The sequence below is a fragment of the Pristis pectinata genome, chromosome 15 (assembly GCF_009764475.1).
Source record: "Pristis pectinata isolate sPriPec2 chromosome 15, sPriPec2.1.pri, whole genome shotgun sequence".
NCBI classification, from domain to species: domain Eukaryota; kingdom Metazoa; phylum Chordata; class Chondrichthyes; order Rhinopristiformes; family Pristidae; genus Pristis; species Pristis pectinata.
Window position 1 is genome coordinate 28271371 of NC_067419.1, and position 20875 is coordinate 28292245.

A 20875-nucleotide genomic window follows, 5' to 3' on the forward strand; every position below is an offset into this window, starting at 1 on the left:
TGGGGTTCAAATACAGAGGATAAACTGTTCTGCTTTTCTCTTAAGTGCAGAATTTCATCAGCTCTATGAAATCAATGTGTTCTGAACTGATCAAAACACACGAATCAAAAACTATGGGGGAGGGGCTAGATAAACACAGGAGGGTTAAAGGAATGGCAAGATAAATTGATCTGCAAAATGAAGAGAGATGGGAGGAGCCCAACATGGAATCTGAATACTAGCATGAACTAGTTGGGCTGAATGATGTGTTTGCCTGATGTACATTTTACATTACTCTATATGATTCTTCTTCCAAACTGAACCCAGTTTTCCTTGCTGTCTTGCTTGTCGGCCAGGTAATCTTATATCCACATTGCCAGATTTTCTCTTCGTCCACGTCTGAAAATTTTGAACAAATCCATTCAAACACCTTATCAAATACTTTCCGAAAAGCCGTGCATGCTGTGTGCACTAAATTTCCAGTCTCTATTCAATTGGATATGCCTTTTAAAAAAATGTGTTGGACTTGTCATAAATGACCTGTCCTTCGCAGGTCTGTGCCAAATATCCACGATGAAACTTTTAATTTGCTTTTCAGTTGTGTCTGATTTTTATTTTGCTGCCATCCTGCACAGGGCCGGTCGGTCCACTTTTACAGTATTGGTGTTTTGTGAAATTGACAGGAAGGTCAATAACGTAAGGCAGTTCTTGAGATGTATCATCAGCTGCACAGCACCTAAAATGTTCTTGCAAGTTCCCTTCATTTTAGAAACTCATTTGCATGTTCCCATTGCAGTTCCATATTTTATGGTTTTATATGGGTAACACAATGCAAAACAGTGGTGGCTGGCGCATCCCAGAGGGGAAAATACGGTCTTTGGATTTTGCAACAAAAGGCTCTCTCCCAAATCTCTTTTACCATTCATTCTTTTTTTGCTGCTGGCCATGGTTAGGAGGGAATCAGTCTTTGCAGTAAGTGCCTTTGACGTCACTCAATGTATGCAGCCTGTGCTATTGTCTTACTGTCTGGTCTCAGCTCTTCATTCAGACTCACTGCAGCAGTACAGGGGAGTGAGTGCTCGCTTGCTCCTTCCTTTCTGTGGAATCTCCAGCAGAAGCTTTTGGCATTCACTTGCAAGAGAAATATAAACGGTATTTTGTTCAGGACTGCTGTGTGTTGTATCAGCTTTCACGCTTGAACAGGGCAGCTGCCAGCCGCAGAGCCGGGCTGCATTGTCTAGTTTCATGACCCCTGCTGTGTAGCTCCTCATCTTTTTGCAGCATCTGAACCAGCCATGTTCGGCACGGAGTCTTCATGTAAGTACAGTACAGGAAGAGTTCACTAATAATTAGCTTCTTAAGCGTTGTGTCATGGCATTGTTTTATTGCATGGGAGCAGTTTCAGTCAGGGCCACTTCACACAATGAATTCGCAGCTCCCCTTAGATTAGATATCAGTGCGAAGCGGATCTGAACGATTCATGTCACTGTATCTGTTCTTGAGGATTTAAGAGAATAATTTTCTGTTTCTGTGATCATTTTCTACGGCGTGTGTCAACATAAATAACAAACTGCCCAAAATAACAAACAATGCCCTTACGGCCACAGCGATAACCAGGCAGCAAGGAGGCTGAATTTGCTACAGAGTGCACTACAGAGAATCTGCTCGTTGCTCATAAATTATTTCAGTGACTTTACTACAGTACATTTTGCTGAATGTTTCAAGGCCTAGCCACAGGACTGAGAATGAGAGTTCATGAAGTTCTAAAATCCTAAAAGCTCCTGGTATTTCTGTGGGATCTGTAACCTGCTTAATATGAGAATATTATTCTCAGCAAAGAATTTGACGATCAGGAAACAGCCTTTCCACTCTGCGCTCCCCCTGCCCCTCCCCATCAATTTTTACCGAAGACATAATTTATTGACAGGAGGTCCAGACATTGCATACGGACCCTTTGGTGCTCTGGTCTGGTCGTCTGCTCTTTGAGATGCTACGGCGTGGAGTAGCAGAGAATCGCTTTAGCAGCTGGGCAAATGAATGTGTGTGCTGATCTTGGAAGAGCACCGCAATTTGCGTGAGGCAGGAGAGAGTCTGTTATCATGAAGTGAACTGTTATTTACAGGGCTCCCTTGTTTGATAAAGCTGTCCACGCGTTCCCTGCAGTTCACCCTTGTGTTTGCTGATGTCTCTTGCTGCCGTGGTTACCAGATTGCGATGGCTGAAAATTGATATCTCTTGCAAGCTGGCATAGTAAGTATGGGTTTTCGATGGTGTCTGTAGGTGTATCATTGCCCCAGTTCTCCCTGCAAGATGGGGGAGTCGGTAATGTGGCTTACATCCAAAATAGAATGGATTTAGGGTGCTGCACAAAGTAGCGTTTTAATTGTTCATCACAAAAATATTCTGCTCTTTCCATGAGGTGTGATGTAATATTATGACAATCATTTTCTCTTTTTAATTGTAAGAACCCAAATTAATTTGGAGGACCTTTGTTGGAGGAAATGTTTATATTTTAACCTGTGGATTTTATGTTGATTCATATCCTGAGGGCTTTGTAATTTTGCCCGTGCAAAGGAGTCTGGAAGCAAAATGACAAAATGGCAGTTTTCAATGGGTTACTTTCATTTTTAGTTTCATGAATAAACTCCAATAAAATGTTTAGCTTGGCTTGATACATTTTGATGAATCTGCTCTTGACAATTCGTTTTCCAGACGTGCAGCATATATTTCCCTGCAATTCTGAAAAAAAAACGCTGAGAGCTATCTTGTATTTGAAATCCTGCAACAAAAACTCTGTGCTGAGAGGATTAAATATGGGGTCTCTTTCCGGACTGAAAATATATGTCTGGATTAATATCTCTACACCTTATCTTTTGTCAGCCAAGGGGCTTGTCAGATTTATTTCCAAACAGTGAAAAAGCAGGTTAAAGATGCAATAATATCAGTAAATTCTGCCCTGTATCTTGATGGAGGAAAATAGTGCCTGGTTTATTGACTGTTCATGTCATTGTATTCAGCCTGGTCTTTTTAAAGAATAGAATGAAAATCAGTCAAAATCAATTAATTATTTGCTTTAATTCATAATTGATTTACTTTTTTTCCCCAAACACAGAATGATTTATTTTCATGTACTGTAAATGATTCTGAAAGAATGTATAAGAAACATGATGCAAATTACAAAAATAAAGAGCAGCTTCAGCCCTCTGTTGATTTGGACTGCTGCTTTCTGGGGGTGGTTGTAATGTTTTCCCATGAGGATTATTATTTGCTGCAACTCTGGGCAAAAGCCCAGAGAGTGATTAATAAAATAGGTAGAAATTATTCTGGTTGCTGAACCTCTTCTGAATGAGTGGTTTAAACTTAGGATTTGAACAAATTGTTTCTCAACATGTTCTATGTTCAACATGTACAGCAGTGCTGACCTCAGACTGACCAAATGGTTTATGGTGCAGTGAGCTGTGATACAAAAGGTACTGGTTCTGGTGTTGAGAAGAAGCAGGCTTAATTGATGGTCTCCAGCTTGTTCTCATTTAAAATGTTTTTTCCCCATTAATACTGAGGACAAATGTACAGGTTTACTTTGTGACTGATATTAATGTGGCCTAACAAAAGGGGTGATACCTCTGTACTAGTTCATCTGGGTAAATACCTGGGCTCCTGTGTTACATGGTGTATAGAGTGAATATACAGAAGTGACCAGTATATTGTATGCCTCTGGAGAAATGGGTACAATATTGATTTAAATTGTGTTCATTAACTTAAAATATGGTGATGATTATTAAAATCTGAAAAGTGGCATCTTCTCCAGTGGTTTGATGTGCTTCAGATGAAGAACGGGGTCTAAAGATGTTTGAGTCAGGGAGGGAAATTAGATGAAAGTTTGCTCTGATGATTGTCATTTCATGAACTGCACTGAACTGAATCAATATACCAAATGAGTATTCTTTGGGTTCACTTGATTATGATATTCCTTGCGACCAGTAATCTGCTGATAATCACCGCCAAGGCCAGTTGGACAAGATTCCTGAGAAGAGTGGAGCCAATGGAACTGTACCCTAGCAAAAAATTAGTGCCTTCAGGAGAGGAAACTCTAGAAGTGGAGAAAGTTGTTTGGAAAATTGATCCCAATGGCTGCAGGAGTCTGTATCGAAACAAATGTGCAATAACTTCTTCCAGTTAGATGCCTTTCTCCAGCTATTGAAAACACTACTCTGGTGACTGTTTCCTGGAAGAAAAATCAGCAGGGAGGAATTACATAATGGAATCTCCCAGAGAGATGATGTTTGTGAACAACCTCAGTAAACATTTGCCTTAACAATCACCAATGGCTGATGATTGTTTAGTACTCCCACTGATGAATGACCTTAAATCCACCCCAGCCTCCACCCTACTCTTCCCCCATGTAGCCCCCACTGAAATGCACTCCAAAGCTTCAAACTGCTGATTGGGCATTTCTTGACTGATCACAAATATCACCACCTGAAACCTGGTACCTGACCTGAGCAAGGAGGTCCAGTGTGTTAACCTTCTAAGGACAACGTGGACTCTACCAAACTGCTTTAGGACAGACCAGGAAAATTGTGGCCACCTGCTCCACAAGTTGAACAAGGGCAACAGCCGAAATTGTGACTGTGACCATTCAAGTCAGACCATTGCCCACGTACTGGACTCCTGCCTGAGCCATCTATTTCTGATGGCAGCACAACCATGCAGACTGACATACCTGAAGCCATTGAATGGATTGCTAACCTTGACTTTGAACTATGACTGCTGTCCCAGACATATGGATATATATATTGCGAAGAAAAAAATGAGATTGGGGAAGATGAAGTGAGTAAAAGAGTGTGGGGATTTGGTGGGGGTGGGGAATGGGGGAGGCATTGTGAAAGCTGAGGTAAGGATAAGCATGAAATGACTGCAGATTATGGAATTGCACCGACCAGTCTTATTGTATGAAAACATACATTGGTGGGAAAATCTCAAGGAACTTCTTTGCAAAGCTATAAAGAGGTAATGTGGGCCACTGGGGAAATTAACCAAGATGTTACTAAGGATATGGAACCACTTTTGTATTCCTCCCTGGTGAGATGTGAATGCTGCTGTATTACAGTCTTAACATTGCACCGGTTAAGTACAAATCTGCTCATCTGTCTGGACGTTTCAGATTTAAACTCCCAGCCATGAATGGGCCTGCCACGGAATCTCTTGGATGATTTTTCACTGATTTGAACTTAAAGTGTTGCTTTAATTTGAAGTGTAGGTTTAACAGTGCTACAGAGCATAAAGAGGTTATGCTCTCTTACCATGGTGTAACAAGAATGTCCTCCTAGGTTAAGGAATATGCTGGGATTCATGTCTGCTTGCTCTTCTGTTGTTGAGTTTGCTGTACTTAACGTGTGTACAGTTGGTATTCAGGGAGTCTGTGTTCACTCATGCTGTTAATTGCAATATTTCTGTACTGTCACCTGCTCAGAACAAATTGGTAACAATAAGCAAGGGAAAGGCACAAAACGCTTTTTCACTGCAGCTTTACTTACCATCCTTCCTTTTCTCCCCTGAAGCCAAACTTGGTGTTCCTAGCCACAATCTCCACAACTACCAGGACAAAGTGATGACCTGAATGTTTATTGAAACAGTAATGCTGTGTTCCTGTTGCCAGGCTACTTGTTTAATCAATAAATCCAAAAGGGAGTTTAGGAGCAACTTCTCAACCCAAAGTAGCTGCTTCAACAAGAAGTAGTAGATAGCACAGATATCTGTAAAATAAAGAGAACTGGATGTTATGCTGATAGGGTTGGATAAAGTAGGGTGGGGAAGATTAATGTGGAGAATAATCACTTATACTGTTGGTGTGAATGGTCTATTGCTATATTCTATGTAATGCTAGCTTACCTCAATGCCAGTTCTTACCTCAATGAGTTAGATAGTGAGTGTAAGACAATTGAGTGCTCTTTTCTGAAGTATCCATATGAATATGGACCTTGCACGATAGTAACCAGAAATGGCATTCTTTAAGATTAGCACATTACTGTCAATCCAAAAGTGAAGGTAACAGTTACAGTTTTCTGACCAGGTGTTGAAAAAGATTGTGTAGCTCAGATTACTTTTCAGGAGCCAAAGGGCCAGCTTAGCTTTTGCATTCGGGAAAATATTTCAATGTTATTACCACTGAGATTATTTTTAAAAGCATTGGAAAGTGTTTCTTTGATAATACATCACAGTAAATTTATGTAATAGGTTGCTGGTTTGTATAAATGAGTTGGTTCCTCAAGTTGAATCCCTATTGTTTGGTGAGTTCCATAAGGTGTCACTGAATATTAGAATCAGAGAGGAATATTAGTAGTTCTCTATTTTAGTAACCAATTACCATGCCAACTGCAATCCTGTGGCTGTTTGGTAACTCCTGATGAAAGAGCAAATGTCTAAATATTGGCTCTTTCAAATAAGCAGCTGTTATGACCACTGCTCTGCAGACAAGAGGGAAATGGGTAATTGTAGAATAATTCCAGAATAAGCAGTTGAAGTGTATATGGATTTTTATACTGTGGAATATTGCACATGCTCACTTAGACTAGGTAGATTAAAGAACACATTTATTGTGGCAACTGACTGTCTACTGAATCTGAATGTTGCAAAAGTTCCAAACAAAAACCTCAAAGCATTAATTACACTTAAGTACCACAGAAATCACATTTTCTATGAAAATTAGCAATGCACATTAAGGAAAAGTTCCCAATGTCATCGAGGGGAAATCCTTGGGAAAACCAAAGGTCAACAATCAAATTAGGTGATCTGAAAAATCCTAAATCTAATATCTCCAAGGTTATGTGAAAGTGTGATGGATTGTGTGGGAAAGGTTATTAATAAAAAATATAAATTGACTTCTATATTAAGTGCAGAATTTTTTCTTTATATTTACTTCAAATATTTTTTTAATCTATGCATTTATCGTCTGACAAGCAATATTCCTTGGAAGTGCAAGTCCTAGATCTGTGCCAATGTACCGTGGCTTTTTTTTTATATTGCTTTCTGCAGGAACTTGGTCACTATTACCAATCCTTAGTGTTCTTTTTAATTGTCTAATCTGTAAGTATTCTTTTGCCTCAGACACTGTTATTGCAAACAGTAAAATGGCTGCTTGGCCCACGTATTTGTTATGATATGTGGAAAAAAAATGGCAACACCTCACAATAACTGCTACTTTTCCAATATCCATTTAAAAGTCAAGAAAACATTCTCATTGAATGTGCCTTGCCAGTGCCATCTGTTGACCTTTGCAGATGACTTTTTGGTTACAGCTCTGTAACTGACAGGAACCCTGGGGCAAGGAGCAGAGGTCATCTGCAAATTAATATCCACTGAAAAAAATATCTTTATGGTAGATGGTCCCAGAGATGTCTCTTAATAAATCAACTGTCTTAGCTTTTACCTTTGTTCTGGGAATAAGTGTAAGTGCATTTAGTAATGGTGGGACACTGTTGCATTTTAAAACAAAGAGTAACCAATATCTGGAAAATACCTTTTTTAATTTTTTGCTTTATGTTCATGGTTTAAGAGAATTCAGCTATAATGATAGTAATGAGTGGTAACTAATGAAAATATTGAATTTGTTTTCCTCTTGCAGTCTTGCTGCAGAGATTTAATTCATAGTGCTTTGAAAAGTCATTTTTATGAAAATATGTATAATATTCCCTCCTCTCCTGAAGCTTGTGACAAACAGATAGGAAAGAACTTGTACTTGGTTAGTGTCTTTCATGACCTTAGGTCATCCAGATGCACTTCAAAGCTAACAAAATACTTTTGAAGTGTAGATCTTGTGGTAATATAGGGAATGGAGCAGCAAGTTCATGCACAGAAAGGCCCCTGAGAAACTGATGTAATACAAGACAAAATAATCTGCTTTTAGATATCAGCCATGTGAATTTGATGTTCTTTGTAAAATAGCTCTTGAGAGTTTTTATGTGCTGGTAGCCTAAGTCTTTGTTTAATAGCTTACCCAAAAGGCAGCAGCTCTGAAACTGGAGCACTCCCTTAGTCCTGACGCAGAGTCTTGACCCAAAATGTCGTCTATCCCCAGATGCTGTCTGACCTGCTGAGTTCCTCCAGCAGTTTGTTTTGCACCTTCCTCAGTGTTGTGCCAACACTTAAGCCTAGCCCTGAGAGGGTGCTGGATTGTGGCAACTGCTGCCTTTTGGAGAAAGACTAGACTTTGTACCCAAGTGTCAAGATGGGATTTGCAACCAAGAGTTTCTGATGTAATAGTGATTGAATTGCCTGTGTGAAGGCTGACTTGTTACTTGGGTATGGTTATACTGCTTCTCACAGCCTTTATTCTTCACCTACTTGGCTACTTATCTGAGCAATGAAAGTGCCTGAAAGGAAAACAAGTATGCATTCTGGTGAAGTTCTTTCTTTAATTAGTTTTTTTTTACTTCTCAATTGGACACACTGTGATCATTTTTTTTTTGATGCCTTCGCCACTGTAACTGTTAAACCTGTGACCTTTATGGTCCAGCTCAGTACCCCGTGGTATACTGTAATGTTTTCACCTAATTAAGAGAATTCCTAAGCAAAGGGAAGGAATGTGAACAGAGCAAAAACATGCCAGTAGGTATCTTCCTCTTGAATAACCAACACCATAGCATGGCAGGGTTGTATGTCATTGGATGCAATTATTTTAGATATGAAGCAATGAATGAGGGAGATCATCACATTGTACCATAGTTTCACATTGTATCATAGTTACACTTCTCTTTCCTGTCTGCTCGGCATTTTCTTCATTAGTACAGGCTCTTGGTGTATAGTTAGGTGAACAACTGTCTCAAGACGCCAGGGGTTTCTCTTTTACTTAACTTGGCATCTCCATGGGAATTTGGGACTGAAGATTAGAGTGTGACAGTATTTTGTGTAAAATGATTTTCACTAACCAATAGTGACATAATAACTGCAAAGAACAGTTAATGATGTTAGGTTTCCACAGGTGTTAACCATAGTTTCTTTTGAGTGGCCAAACAGAAGTGAAGAACGTCTGCCTTTTTTCCTACTCATGCACCGTGCTCGCTCCATCTCATTTCATAGAGAGAAGAATTCCAAAAGCAAGTCAAATCAAACCTGAGGGTTGTGGCAGATTTCCAGGGTGGAAGCTCAGGACTGATAGTTATTATGCCTTTGAAACTTGACAGATGCAGTGCTATGCTACATGGCATGGAGAACTGAAGGGTTGAAAACAATTAAGAGATCTTGGTGGGGGCAGGGGCTGGTGATGGATAGTGGAGAAATAGATTCTAAGGAAAATAGTCCTGATTGGTTTTGAATAATGAACAGTTGTTTAACCAGTAAAAGTTGGGAACATTTGATAGTTGGATAAGCCGTGGCAATTAATTGCCAACCATTCAGTGCTTATCAGCCATGCTGAGAGCAGTTTATGGCAAGATAACATTCCATGTCTTCACGCCTTTTTGCCTGTGTTTGTCCATTTGGTAGTGAGGTTATTGAGGTTCAACAAAGATTGTCCCAGTTCTGCAGGTAAAACCTGAATGATTACAAAGGTAAATGGTTCAACATCTTAATTTATTCTGACTGCATAAGAATCTGTACCATCCATATTTTTTAAATGACAGTAAGAGCCTCTTTGTATATTTATAATGTTGAAGTTGTTAGCTGATGAAAACCTGAGGTTTGCATTACATTGTATAAATAATATCTTGCAAAAGTGGATTTTGCACCCAGGGGCTGGGAATAAGCAGATGCCTTGACTTCTTGTAAGGCTATCACTTTATAAACAGTGCTTCCAAACAATACAAACCAAATCCATATGGAGTACTTTGAATTACGAATGAACAAGAGCCCTTTTTGTCCTTATTTAGTTCTTTTGAGTCTGATTTGCTTCTTGTTCGTATCTACAGGTTGTTTGAATAAGCTGTTCTTATCTCCCCAGAGTTTCCTAGGCAAATGCTGCAAAAAGCAACAAAAATACTGTTCACATTTAAAATGACAGTTTTCAATGAGATTTCATTGTGAAAACCAATGCAACCACCTCACAATGACCTGCATTTGTCCCATCCAATTCCCCAGACCATGTACAGGTCAGCAGGCCTAACATTTGGCTTCATTTATTAACTACTGTGCCAGAACAGCCTGTTTATTTGTTACCTCCACCCACCTCACAGCTATTGAGTAGTTTTCTACATTGTGCATAACCCTCAACTAACCTCCATTTCTTATCCCACTACCCCTTTCACATACTAAATTTTACAAGGTTATCCATAGCCTTTTGCCCTTAAACCAATCATTCTATACCAACTAATTTGTCTTTTAGATGGTCCTTGACAACTGAATGATGACATAAATTAATTTCCACCTGAGATTAAATCCAGCTAGACTGAGATAGAAATCTTTACACCTTGCTAATTTCTCTCCTGATGAAATATCCTGTTTCAAACCAGATCCGAGCACTTCATGAGTAAATAACTGCATTGAGAATGGACCAGGTACTGTGCAGATATAAGGATAGCAATACATAAAAGGGATAAATCATCCAGTGAGAATTCTGAATACAGTCCACTGGGAGTTTTCAACTCCCATTGTTAGATACAATATATATTATATATGCCCACAAGTCTTGGTACCCATCAGGAGGCATATTCAGTGGCAAAGTTGCATTTGAAGTGGGGAAACTTGAGGTTTTGTGATTTCTTTTAGCCTTCCTGTGAATGTGTGATTGCTGTAGGGATTAATATATTTATTTTATCTGTATTCAAACTGCAGTATTATAGGTCACAACAAGCAAGCATTGCAGATGGTGGCATGAAATTATAAACTGGTGCGCTAAGACTAAGGGCGCTTCCCCACCAAAAAATACAAAATGGCAATGATGTTGTGGAGGCTATTTTTAAAAAAGGGTCTTTGTTGAGATGTTGGAAAATTGTTCCAGAAACAGCCTAGTTCAACATAAATTCACAGACATCACGCTTCAGTGCCAAAAGCAATTTGACAGCTGTTCCAGACATCCAGCCCCGCCAGTTTTGTGAGATTAACCCTTTCAACCTGGTATAGTTGATATGTTTTTATTGCCTTAATATAAAATTACAAATAAATCTGTATTCATAATTTTGTTACATTGGAAATAGCAAAGAGATTAAATGGAAACCAATTGCTCTTTATCTCTTTTCCACAAAATGCATCACACACAAATCAATGAAATTATCACATATCCTCTTAAAATTATAAACTTAAATACATGCAAAAATCTAAATGCTGAAACTTTGACAATCCATTGGCCAATATTAACAACAATTTTGTCACTTTTGTTCTTAAGTCTTTACAGTGTCATGTTCTATATCTAGGTAAATCTGCAGCTAAAAAAAATGCAAAAACAAAATGCTGGGAAGCAGAAACAGACTTCCTTCTTTGGATGTGATTGAATCCAGTGTGACCTGAAACCACCATTGATGTCAAAGCATCATCAGGCTGGCTCAGCTGATGCCTTTTACTCAGTTCTGACTTTAAAATGACTAGATAATTGAATTTTATGAACTGTTCGTTTTGCACCTTTTTAAAATCTCTCTTTCCTTAAAAATAATTTGAAGTCTTCCTTTTCTGTAGTGGAAATGGTGGCTGAACGTGTATTTGACTGCAGAGTTGTTGTACTTCTCTGAGTAGATTTGAAAAAAATATTGAAAATCAATGAATTTAAAGTGATGGAAATCTGAAATAAATACACAAAATGCTGCAAACACTCAACAAGTTGAACAGCATCTGTGGAAAGAGAAACAGGGTTAATATTTCAGATAAAAGACCAGCCAACTGCTGCATGTATAGATGTTGCCTGACATGCAGAGAGTTTCCAGCATCTTCTGTTTTTATTTGAAAAAAATATTCTTCTGTCTCAATGGACAGAAATTCCTGGCTGACAAAAGTGTAGTCCAAGTTTGGTTTTAATATAGAGGCAGAAATTTACCTCAGTAGTAGTTTCAATTGTTCTGCATACAGTTGCTCTAAACAAGAGTGCAAGTTGCCAGGTATAGTTTATAATCACCATTGAATCAAAGGTTAAAAAGAATTCCAGCCTCTTATTTGTGATCTTTAACTGTATACTAGATGGATTCAACTGAAAATCTTGTGGGGGAGTGAGGGAATCCTGAGGGAGTAGAAAATGCCTTGGATTTAACATTGGAGACGAGAGTTGAACTCCTAATTTAAATAGAGTAAACAGTGAGATTAGGCAAGGTGGAAGGATTGCAGGTTTTCTTGGTTTTCATTATAAATTCTTGTGTTCACATTTATAATGGAAAGTGTTTGTGCATTTTGTATTATGATTCTACAAGCTTGTCACCAGATTGCACATATTGGCCACTGGCACCTTATAATTCTTTCTTAATGACTTCTATTTGCCATTTTATTTGTTAGGTTCAAATTTAAGAGAATAGGTAAAACAAAAGGATGGCAATCTCACAACAACAATTACAGTTATCTTTGCATTGTTTTATATGTACTTTCATGTCTTTATTTAAAGTTTTACTTGAAGACTACAACCTCTTCCCAAGACACTGAGCTTGAAGTCATCATTGTTGCCTGGAGCTGAATTTGAAGTGTGCATTCTATCTAAATTTCAAGGATACAGACCTATTATTCACTTCCCTGTATTTAAGAATATTGTATTAACCACTTATGCTGAAGGATATTGTTTTGAGCTGTCATTGCTCAAAATGTTCTAAATAATTTAAAGAGAAACTGGATGGCAGATTTTACTCAGACAAAATTTTGGTTGGAATGTTCCTTTTTAAAAAAAACACTTTGCAAAAGCAGACACAAAACAATGCATGTCTGGGGGGGGGGGGGAGAGAGAGAGAGAGAGAGAGAGTGTGAAGATAGCAGATCTGATTTGCATGAACTTCTGTGTTAGAATACCAGTATATAATAATGATGTAATCAACCTGGAAATTTAATAAGTTTTACATAGAACAGTTAATAGAAATGAGCTAGATTTGGCTTCAGAAACTCTGGGGGGGTAATCGTGTCAGGAAGCACGTGTGGTGATAGAAACGGTGTTTCTCCCACCACTGCTCTATTTCATCTTTCTCTCCAGGTCCTCCCCAGGTTATGGCAGGGTTCTTTTCCTAAAAATTGGTCATAACATGAACAGTCCGCAAGTTGGAAATCCGGCCACAAACTGAGTTCCCACAAGGCAAAAGATGCCTGCAGAGGTGGGTTGTCCCGTAGGAACAGATAGTCTGGAGAAACATTTAAAATCTTGTTTTGCCATTCTTAATAATAAAGCTGATATTCACAAATTTAGCTCGAACCTGTCTTGGGCTAATAATGATATTAAAAGATTTTACTGCTGATAGGATTTTAAAAAAGACACTGCTGCTGGCCCGGCTGTCTTGTCTCTAGATAGGATTAACAAAACGGACATCAACATGTTAATTAGAACGTATTCTTGAGTTCAATGTGTCAAAATTCCAGCTGGTGTCAAGCACAGTCACCTGCAGCCCTGAAGCAGCTGGCAAATCCATCCCACCGGTGTCCCAAAAGTTCATTTGTATGTATAGGCTGTACGTAAGTCAGGCATTCGTAAGCTGGGGAGGACCTATATTTACATTCCTCCAAAAAATCAGCTGTGATAACAAGCATTTATGTCCTCCTTAGACAGTAGGAAAAGCGACTGTGTTGCCTGAATGCCCTTGGTCTCCACTCCATCACAGACATTCCTCCTGTTCTCCCCTCCGATTCTCTACAACTTAAAACACACTTGTTTTCTCACTTTACTAGTTCTGATGAAGGATTGTTAATCTGAAATGTTTCCCTCTGAACAGATGCTGCTTGACCTGCTGCGTATGCACAGCATTTTCTGTTTTTATTTCAGATTTCCAACATGTCGTGTTTCAGACTTTTAAAAATTTGGCTTCTGTTGTGTGAGATGACAAATATAAATTGGTTTATTATTGTCACATGTACTGAGATACAGTAAGAAAAAACTTTGTTTTGCATGCCATCCATACAGATCATGTAATTACAACAGTGCATTGAGGTAGTTCAAGGAAAAACAATAACAGAATGCAAAATAAAGTGTTACAGAGAAAGTGCAGTGCAGGCAGACAATAAGGTGCAAGGCCATGACAAGGTAGATTGTGAGGTCAAGAATCCATCTTATCGTACTAGGGGACCATTCAATAGTCTTATTACAGTGGGATAGAAGCTGTCCTTGAGTCTAATGGTATATGCTTTCAGGCTTTTGTATCTTCTGCCCAATGGGAGGGTGGGAGAAGAGAGAATGTCTGAGGTGGGAGGGGTCTTTGATTAGTTGGCTACTTTACCGAGGCAGCGAGAAGTGTGGACAGAGTCCATGGAGGGGAGGCTGGTATTGGTGTTGTGCTGAGCCATGTCCACAACTCTCTGTAGCTTCTTGTGGTCACAGGCAAAGCAGTTGTGTACCAAGCTGTGATACATCCAGATGGGATGCTTTCTGTGGTACATTGATAAAAATTGGTGAGGGTCAAAGGGGACGTGCCAAATTTCTTTAGCCTCCTGAAGAAGTAGAGGCACTGGTGAGCTTTCTTGGCCGTGGCATCTATGCGGTTGGACCAAGACAGGCTATTGGTGATGTTCACTCCTAGGAACTTGAAGCTCTCAACCCTATTGACCTCAGCACTGTTGATGTTAGTAGGTGCGTGTGCACTGCCCCCCTTCCTGAATTCAATGACCAGCTCTTTTGTTTTGCTGACATTGAGAGAAGGGTTGGTATCTTGACAGCATACCACAAGGCTCTCTATCTCCTTCCTGTATTCCAAATCATCGTTATTTGAGATTCAGCCCACTACAGCGGAGTCATCTGCAAACTTGTAGATGGAGTTAGAGCAGAATCTAGCCACGCAATTGTAAGTGTATAGGGAGTAGAGAAGGTGGCTGAAGATGCAGCCTTGTGGGGCACCAGTGTTGAGGATAACAGTGTTGTGGAGGTGTTGCTGCCTATCCTCACTGATTGTGGTCTGTTGGTCAGAAAGCCAAAGATTCAGTTGCAAAGGGAGTGTTGAGTCCCAGGTCTCGGAGCTTGGAGATGAGTTTGCTTGGAATTATAGTATTGAAGGTTCAACTATATAGCTCTTGATGATAGCCCTTCAAACTTTCACTCAGAAGATTGTAGGTTCTGAATCAAACACCACAGACTTGACCCCATAAATCAAGACTGACATGTTAGTGCAGTACAGAAGGGGTATTGCACTATGCAAGATGGCATCTGTCACTGAAGACGTGAAACCAAGGCCTCCTTAACACACTCAAAGCTTACGGCATTAATTTGTAGAATGGCTGAGAAGGTGATGTGGAGGGTGGGGTGGCGGGTGATTAATTGCTGATTGTCTTGCCCAATATTTTTCACTTGTTCAATATTGTAAAACCAGATTGTTTGGTCTTTATCCCAGTGCTGTACATGGAAACTTGCTGTTTTGGTTCTACAGAACAACGGTGACCACAGAAGTAGTGTAAATCTGCTGTTGTGGCTGGCGTTAATGAAATTACAATTCTTTCCTTCCAGTGGCTAAAAATTGAACGATGTTTGTTGCAGTTGTGTCAAGTTCAAGTTTATTGTCATGGGCATACATGTACAGGGTATAAATGCCATGAATATTTTTTTTGCAGCAGCAGCACAGTACATTACAAACATGACAAACATAAATTACGTAAACTAAATTAACATAAATTATACATAACTTACACAACAAAATAAACAGAAATAACGATGACATTGGTGCAAGTTGAGGGAAATATAGTCCAAGGTAGAATTAAAGTTTTTCAGGTCAGTTCAAGAACCTGATGGCAGTGGGGAAGAAGCTGTTGTTATAGATTTTAGTTCACTAAATATAAGAATATTTTATATTTTTGTTTAAAACATATCTTGGTACTAATAATGGACATTAGTTTCTTTTTAAAACAAATTATTGCCCATTGGTTATATATTTTGCCACCCCTCACCCACAGGAACATTATGTTTTTGTAATAAATTAAAATTAATTAGTTAAGGTGGAAGCGCTGGCTGGAGCAGGAAACTGGTTGTGGGTGAATGGGCAACTGATCTCTTTGCATTCACTTTGGGGGAGGGACTAGCAGCAGCAATTGTGAATGGATGACTGAGGGTGGTGAGTGAAAGTGAAATAGGACAGGGAATAAAAATAGCTTAGAAAGGAGTGGAAAACTGATGGGAAGAAGGAGAATGGGTTGGAGACGTGATGGGAGCCCAAACAGAACATAGAACAGTACAGCACAGTATGGGCCCTTCAGCCCACGATGTTGTGCCAACCTGTATGAACACCTGCTCCCTGATCAATCTAACCCTTCCCTCCTACACAGGCCATAACCCTCCACTTTTCTTACATCCATGTGCCTACCTAAGTCTTTTAAATGTCCCTATTGCAACAGCCTCTACCACCACACCTGGCAGTGTGTTCCAGACACCCACCACTCTCTGTGTAAAGAACCTACCTCAGATATCTCCCCTAAACTTTCCTCCTTTGACCTTAAAATGATGTTCCCTGATCTGTGCCCAACACAATGCCAAATTAAACTAAATCCCTTCTGCCTACACATGATCTATATCCCTCCTTTCCCTGCATATTGATGTGTTTATCTAACAGTCTCTTAACCATCTCTATCATATCTGCCTCCACCACCACCCTTGGCAGCCTGTTGCAGGCACCCACCACTCTCTGTGCAAAATACGTGCCCCACATATCTCCTTTAAACTTCCCAGAGAAACAAAGGACACTGGAATCTAGATGAAAAAAAACCAACAAGATGCTGGAGGAACCCAGTAGGTCAGGCAGCATCTGCAGAGAAAAGCAGACGGCCAGCGCCCTAGGCCAGGACCCCCCACCCCAGGACCTATCCTGAAGAAGGGTCCTGACCCGAAACGCTGACCGTCCGCCGCTCTTCACGGACGCTGCCTGAGCCGCCGAGCCCCTCCAGCATCCAGTTGCCTTTTCATCCTTTAAACTCCCCCTCCCCACCCCCGTCTTAAATGCATGTTCTTTAGTACTTGACGTATCTAGAGAAAAAGATTCTGACTGTCTACCCTATTTATGCCTCTCATAAACTTATATCAGGTCTCCCCACAGCCTCTGATGCATGGGAGAAAGCAACCCAAATTTGTCCAAACTCTCCTTATAGCTCATACCCTCTAATCCAGGCAGCGTCGTGGTGAACCTCTTCTGAGCCCTCTCCAAAGCCTCCACATCCTTCCTGTAATGGGCTGACCAGAACCGCACACAGATGGGAAAAATCTTTTTCCAATAATGGGGGTGTGAAAGACAAGAGAATGTTGGATAAGAATGACCAGGGAGGCTGAGGGCCACAATTTCAAGAGAGCTCCCATGCAGATACATTCACTGGATGTTGCTGACTCCTTTTTCCACTCCATTCCATTTCTTACCTTATCATCCACAGTTCCCTCACTGATAGATAAGGAGATGTAGAGAAAGAAAGTAGTTTAAGGAAAGAGAAACTGATAAGATGGGAAGAACAACCAGCAGAAGGAAGGAGCTGACTTATAGAGATGCCACTGCCCATTTCCTGGCAAAGTTCGTCATTATAGAAGCCTACTTGTATAATGCTGAGAGGTTGTCATTGAACCATTCTCTGCAGCACCAACCAACACATCAGAGGGTCTATGTTGGCAAAACGTGGAAACAAGCTGTTAGTCTCAAGCAGTCCATGTTGCTGTTTATCCTCCATACAAGGGGTGATCCCGATCTTGTGGAGACACAAGAGGTTGCAGATGCTGGGATCTGGAGCAAAAAGCAAACTTCTCAGGGCGTCAGGCAGCATCTGTGGAGGCAAAGGGATAGTCAACGTTTCGGGTCAAGACCCTGCATCGGCACTAATCCTAATCTCGTATTTGTTTCCCTATCCCTTCATCATCTATCTCAATTGTTCCATTGGCATGATCTGTGCTTTAGTTGTTAACACTGATGGTGTCCTCTGCAGACAAAGGGGAGAACAAGATGCTACCATGCTCTTGCATTTAATCTTGTATCCAAGACTTCTCATTCTGGATTCTTAAATTACAGTCGTGTCAGGTTTTACACTCTTTCTATTACACTTTGTGACATAGAAGATTATAATGCAAATCCAGAAATAAAGAACAGGCATGTATTACTAAATCACATTTGCACGTTCTGCTTCAATTATTTCCCCAAACCCTATCTCCCTGACGGTTACACTTTGGAGAGAAATTGATTTGTTGTTAGTAGAGTAAAATTGCTACTAGGAAATCACAAGCCCATTTTACACCCACCTGTTTTCCAGAGTGTCAGCAGCCTGCTGATTTACACTAGTTTCTTCTACTGTCAAAATCTGACATTCCCTTTAACCTTGACTTCCTTTGAATGACATCATGTGAAATTGAAGATATTGTTAGTCAGTCTGACCTTCTAAATGAATATGATGTGAACAATAGATATACATACCATTAGTTTAATTTGATTTTGACACCTAATTCCAATCTCAAATCACTAGCCTATTTTCATATAACTTGATTCTGACAAGATTTTGCAAATCCAATGATACATGTAAAATATTGTTGAGTTTCCAAGTCAGATATGGGAGTAAATTTAAAATTATGAACTTCACTGTGGGAGGCATACTGCTCCACTTAAACTTATACAGTATAGATATCGCCATTTTAACAGAATTCATGTATTATCTTTTTACTACATAAATTTAGTGTTGAGAATACAGCTAACTGATCTATATTAAATTCAGAATTTGTATAGCTCTGAATTTAATACAGTCCAGTTAGCTGTTTTAAAAAAGCATACCATAGAAGTTCTAATTATTCCATAATTTGATCTTCTGCTGTCATGCCACATCTTGATTTTCTTTCAGTTTATATGATCCCTTTCAGTTTGCAGCTCAATTATGTTTATGCCTGTTTCATTGATATCCATCGCCTTCATTTGGCAGACCAATAATTGGTATTTCCCAATTCTATATTTGAATTATTTGGTTGGAAGGATAATTGAATATCAAAACAGCATTTTGAACCATGGGCTGGATTTCAGGGTTCTCAGCAAACCACTCAGAATGCCAGCTACAAAGACCTAGTAATCAATATTTTAGTGGACTCCATTCTACCAGTCCCTGTTGTGGTCAGTTGTCATTTCAAGAAGACCCAAACATACAGCACCGATGATGCCATAGTCTGAAATTTGCAGCGGGTTCTATCATTTACGTTTAGTTATTTTACAGAAAACAAAATAAATCTTGAGGTGATGGTTGAAGTTGAAATATCATAAAAATTGAACATATTAATGTTTTGTTTTGAAATCTATTGCGGTTTGAAATGCTTCTCTGAGAAAATTGCAAGGCACACCTAATTGTTTATAGGGCCAGAGAGATTGTTATGTAGTTACGACTTGGTACTCTATTAAAACTAACTTCCACCACATACAACAAAACTCAACATTTTCAATCTATTTTGCAGAGAGAATAGCTTATAAATGCCTGAAATTCTTGTAATTTCACTGGTTACATTGGAGCTGCTTGCACTGTGAGAAAGAGCAGGAAATTGCTGAGGGTATGTTCTCATTTGCTGTGCTTATGGAACATGTGCAGCTTCCAGAGTTTGCTGTTAGTTTCATGCTGCAACAGATGTGAATACTGCCAGTTGTGCCATCATTGGGCAGCATGATTGTGCAGACAGTAGAACTGTGGCCTCCCAGCTCCAGCGACCCAGGTTTGGCCCTGACCTCTTGTGCTCCGTGTGTAGTTTGGAGGTTCTGCCTGTGACTGTGTGAGTTTCCTCCAGGTGTTCTGGTTTCCACCCACGTTACAAAGACGGCGGGTTAGTAGGTTAATTGGTTGCTGTAAATTACCCCTGGTGTGTAGTTGAGTGGTAGAATCTGGGGTGAGTTGATGGGAATGTGGGCAGAATAAAATGAGGTTGGTGTCATTGGATGCCTGATACTTGGTGTGGACTTGATTTGCTGAAGGGCCTGTTTCTGTGCTGTATGACTCCGTGAAAACCCAGGCTTCAATTCGGCCCCATGGCTCACCGCTGAATTTTATCACTCCACCATTGGCAGCTATACCCTCAGCCACCAAAGCTCTAGGCTCTGGATTTCCCTTCCTAAACTTCACCACCATTGAACCTTACTGTCTTCTTTTATGATGCATTTTAAAACATAATTTTTTGCCCTAGCGTATAGTCTTGTGCCCAAATATTTTCTTACATGGCTCAGCATCAATGTTTTGTTTAATAATGTTTCTGTAAGATGCCACTAAACATTTTGTAAATGTGGTATTTTAATGGTAGTTGTTGTATATCTTTACATTGTGGTTTAGCAATGACTGCACTTAGAAAACATCAAGAATTATTATGGTACATTTGGCTCTGATAGTAGTGAAGTCTCTGCTGGACTCTGCATTTTTCTCATTTTGTTGCTGAGGAGAAAAAACTTTATGTTGATTAATATTTTGTAAATGCTAAGCAGATATGCCAACTTTAGATTTATATTCTGAAGATTTAGTACTTGATTTGATTAGTTTTACATAATGTACATCTTATTGCCTAAAACAAGCACTTTTTTGTTTATAGCGTACCTATATGTCAGATCACAAATGACAGATGTTAATATTATTTATTCAGATAGCAATTTATTGAAAAGATGCCTTTGTCAGTGTAGGACACATATTAATGAAATCTCACCAGTTCTGTGGTTGCTCTACATTTGTGGAAGGTCATAGGTTCTTCTGACTTTTGGATTGAATTCGCAAGATCGCCAAGGTTTGCAGAGCATTGCTGATAGAATTTTATAATTCACAATGAGATTGTAATCCAGAGCATTTCCTTTGGGAAGTGCCAAATTGCTGCTGTTCTGTTTGTAATCCTAGGAATAGAATG

At 39.5% G+C, this 20875-nt stretch overlaps 1 protein-coding gene across 12 annotated transcripts in view; it reads left to right on the top strand.

Annotated features, from left to right (window-relative positions):
• LOC127578202 (suppressor of tumorigenicity 7 protein homolog) overlaps nt 1-20875 on the top strand; it is a 147633-nt gene that overhangs the window by 45047 nt on the left and 81711 nt on the right. For 2 of the 12 annotated variants that reach the window (XM_052029923.1, XM_052029926.1), the window contains exon 1: nt 1063-1296. The exons of 9 other annotated variants lie outside the window; for them this stretch is intronic. In XM_052029923.1, the coding sequence (XP_051885883.1) occupies nt 1275-1296 (22 nt within the window). In that variant the 5' untranslated portion in view covers nt 1063-1274. Of the gene's footprint in view, nt 1-1062; nt 1297-1946; nt 2230-20875 lie in introns of those variants that run through there. One more of the 12 variants, XM_052029924.1, reaches the window with a different exon arrangement.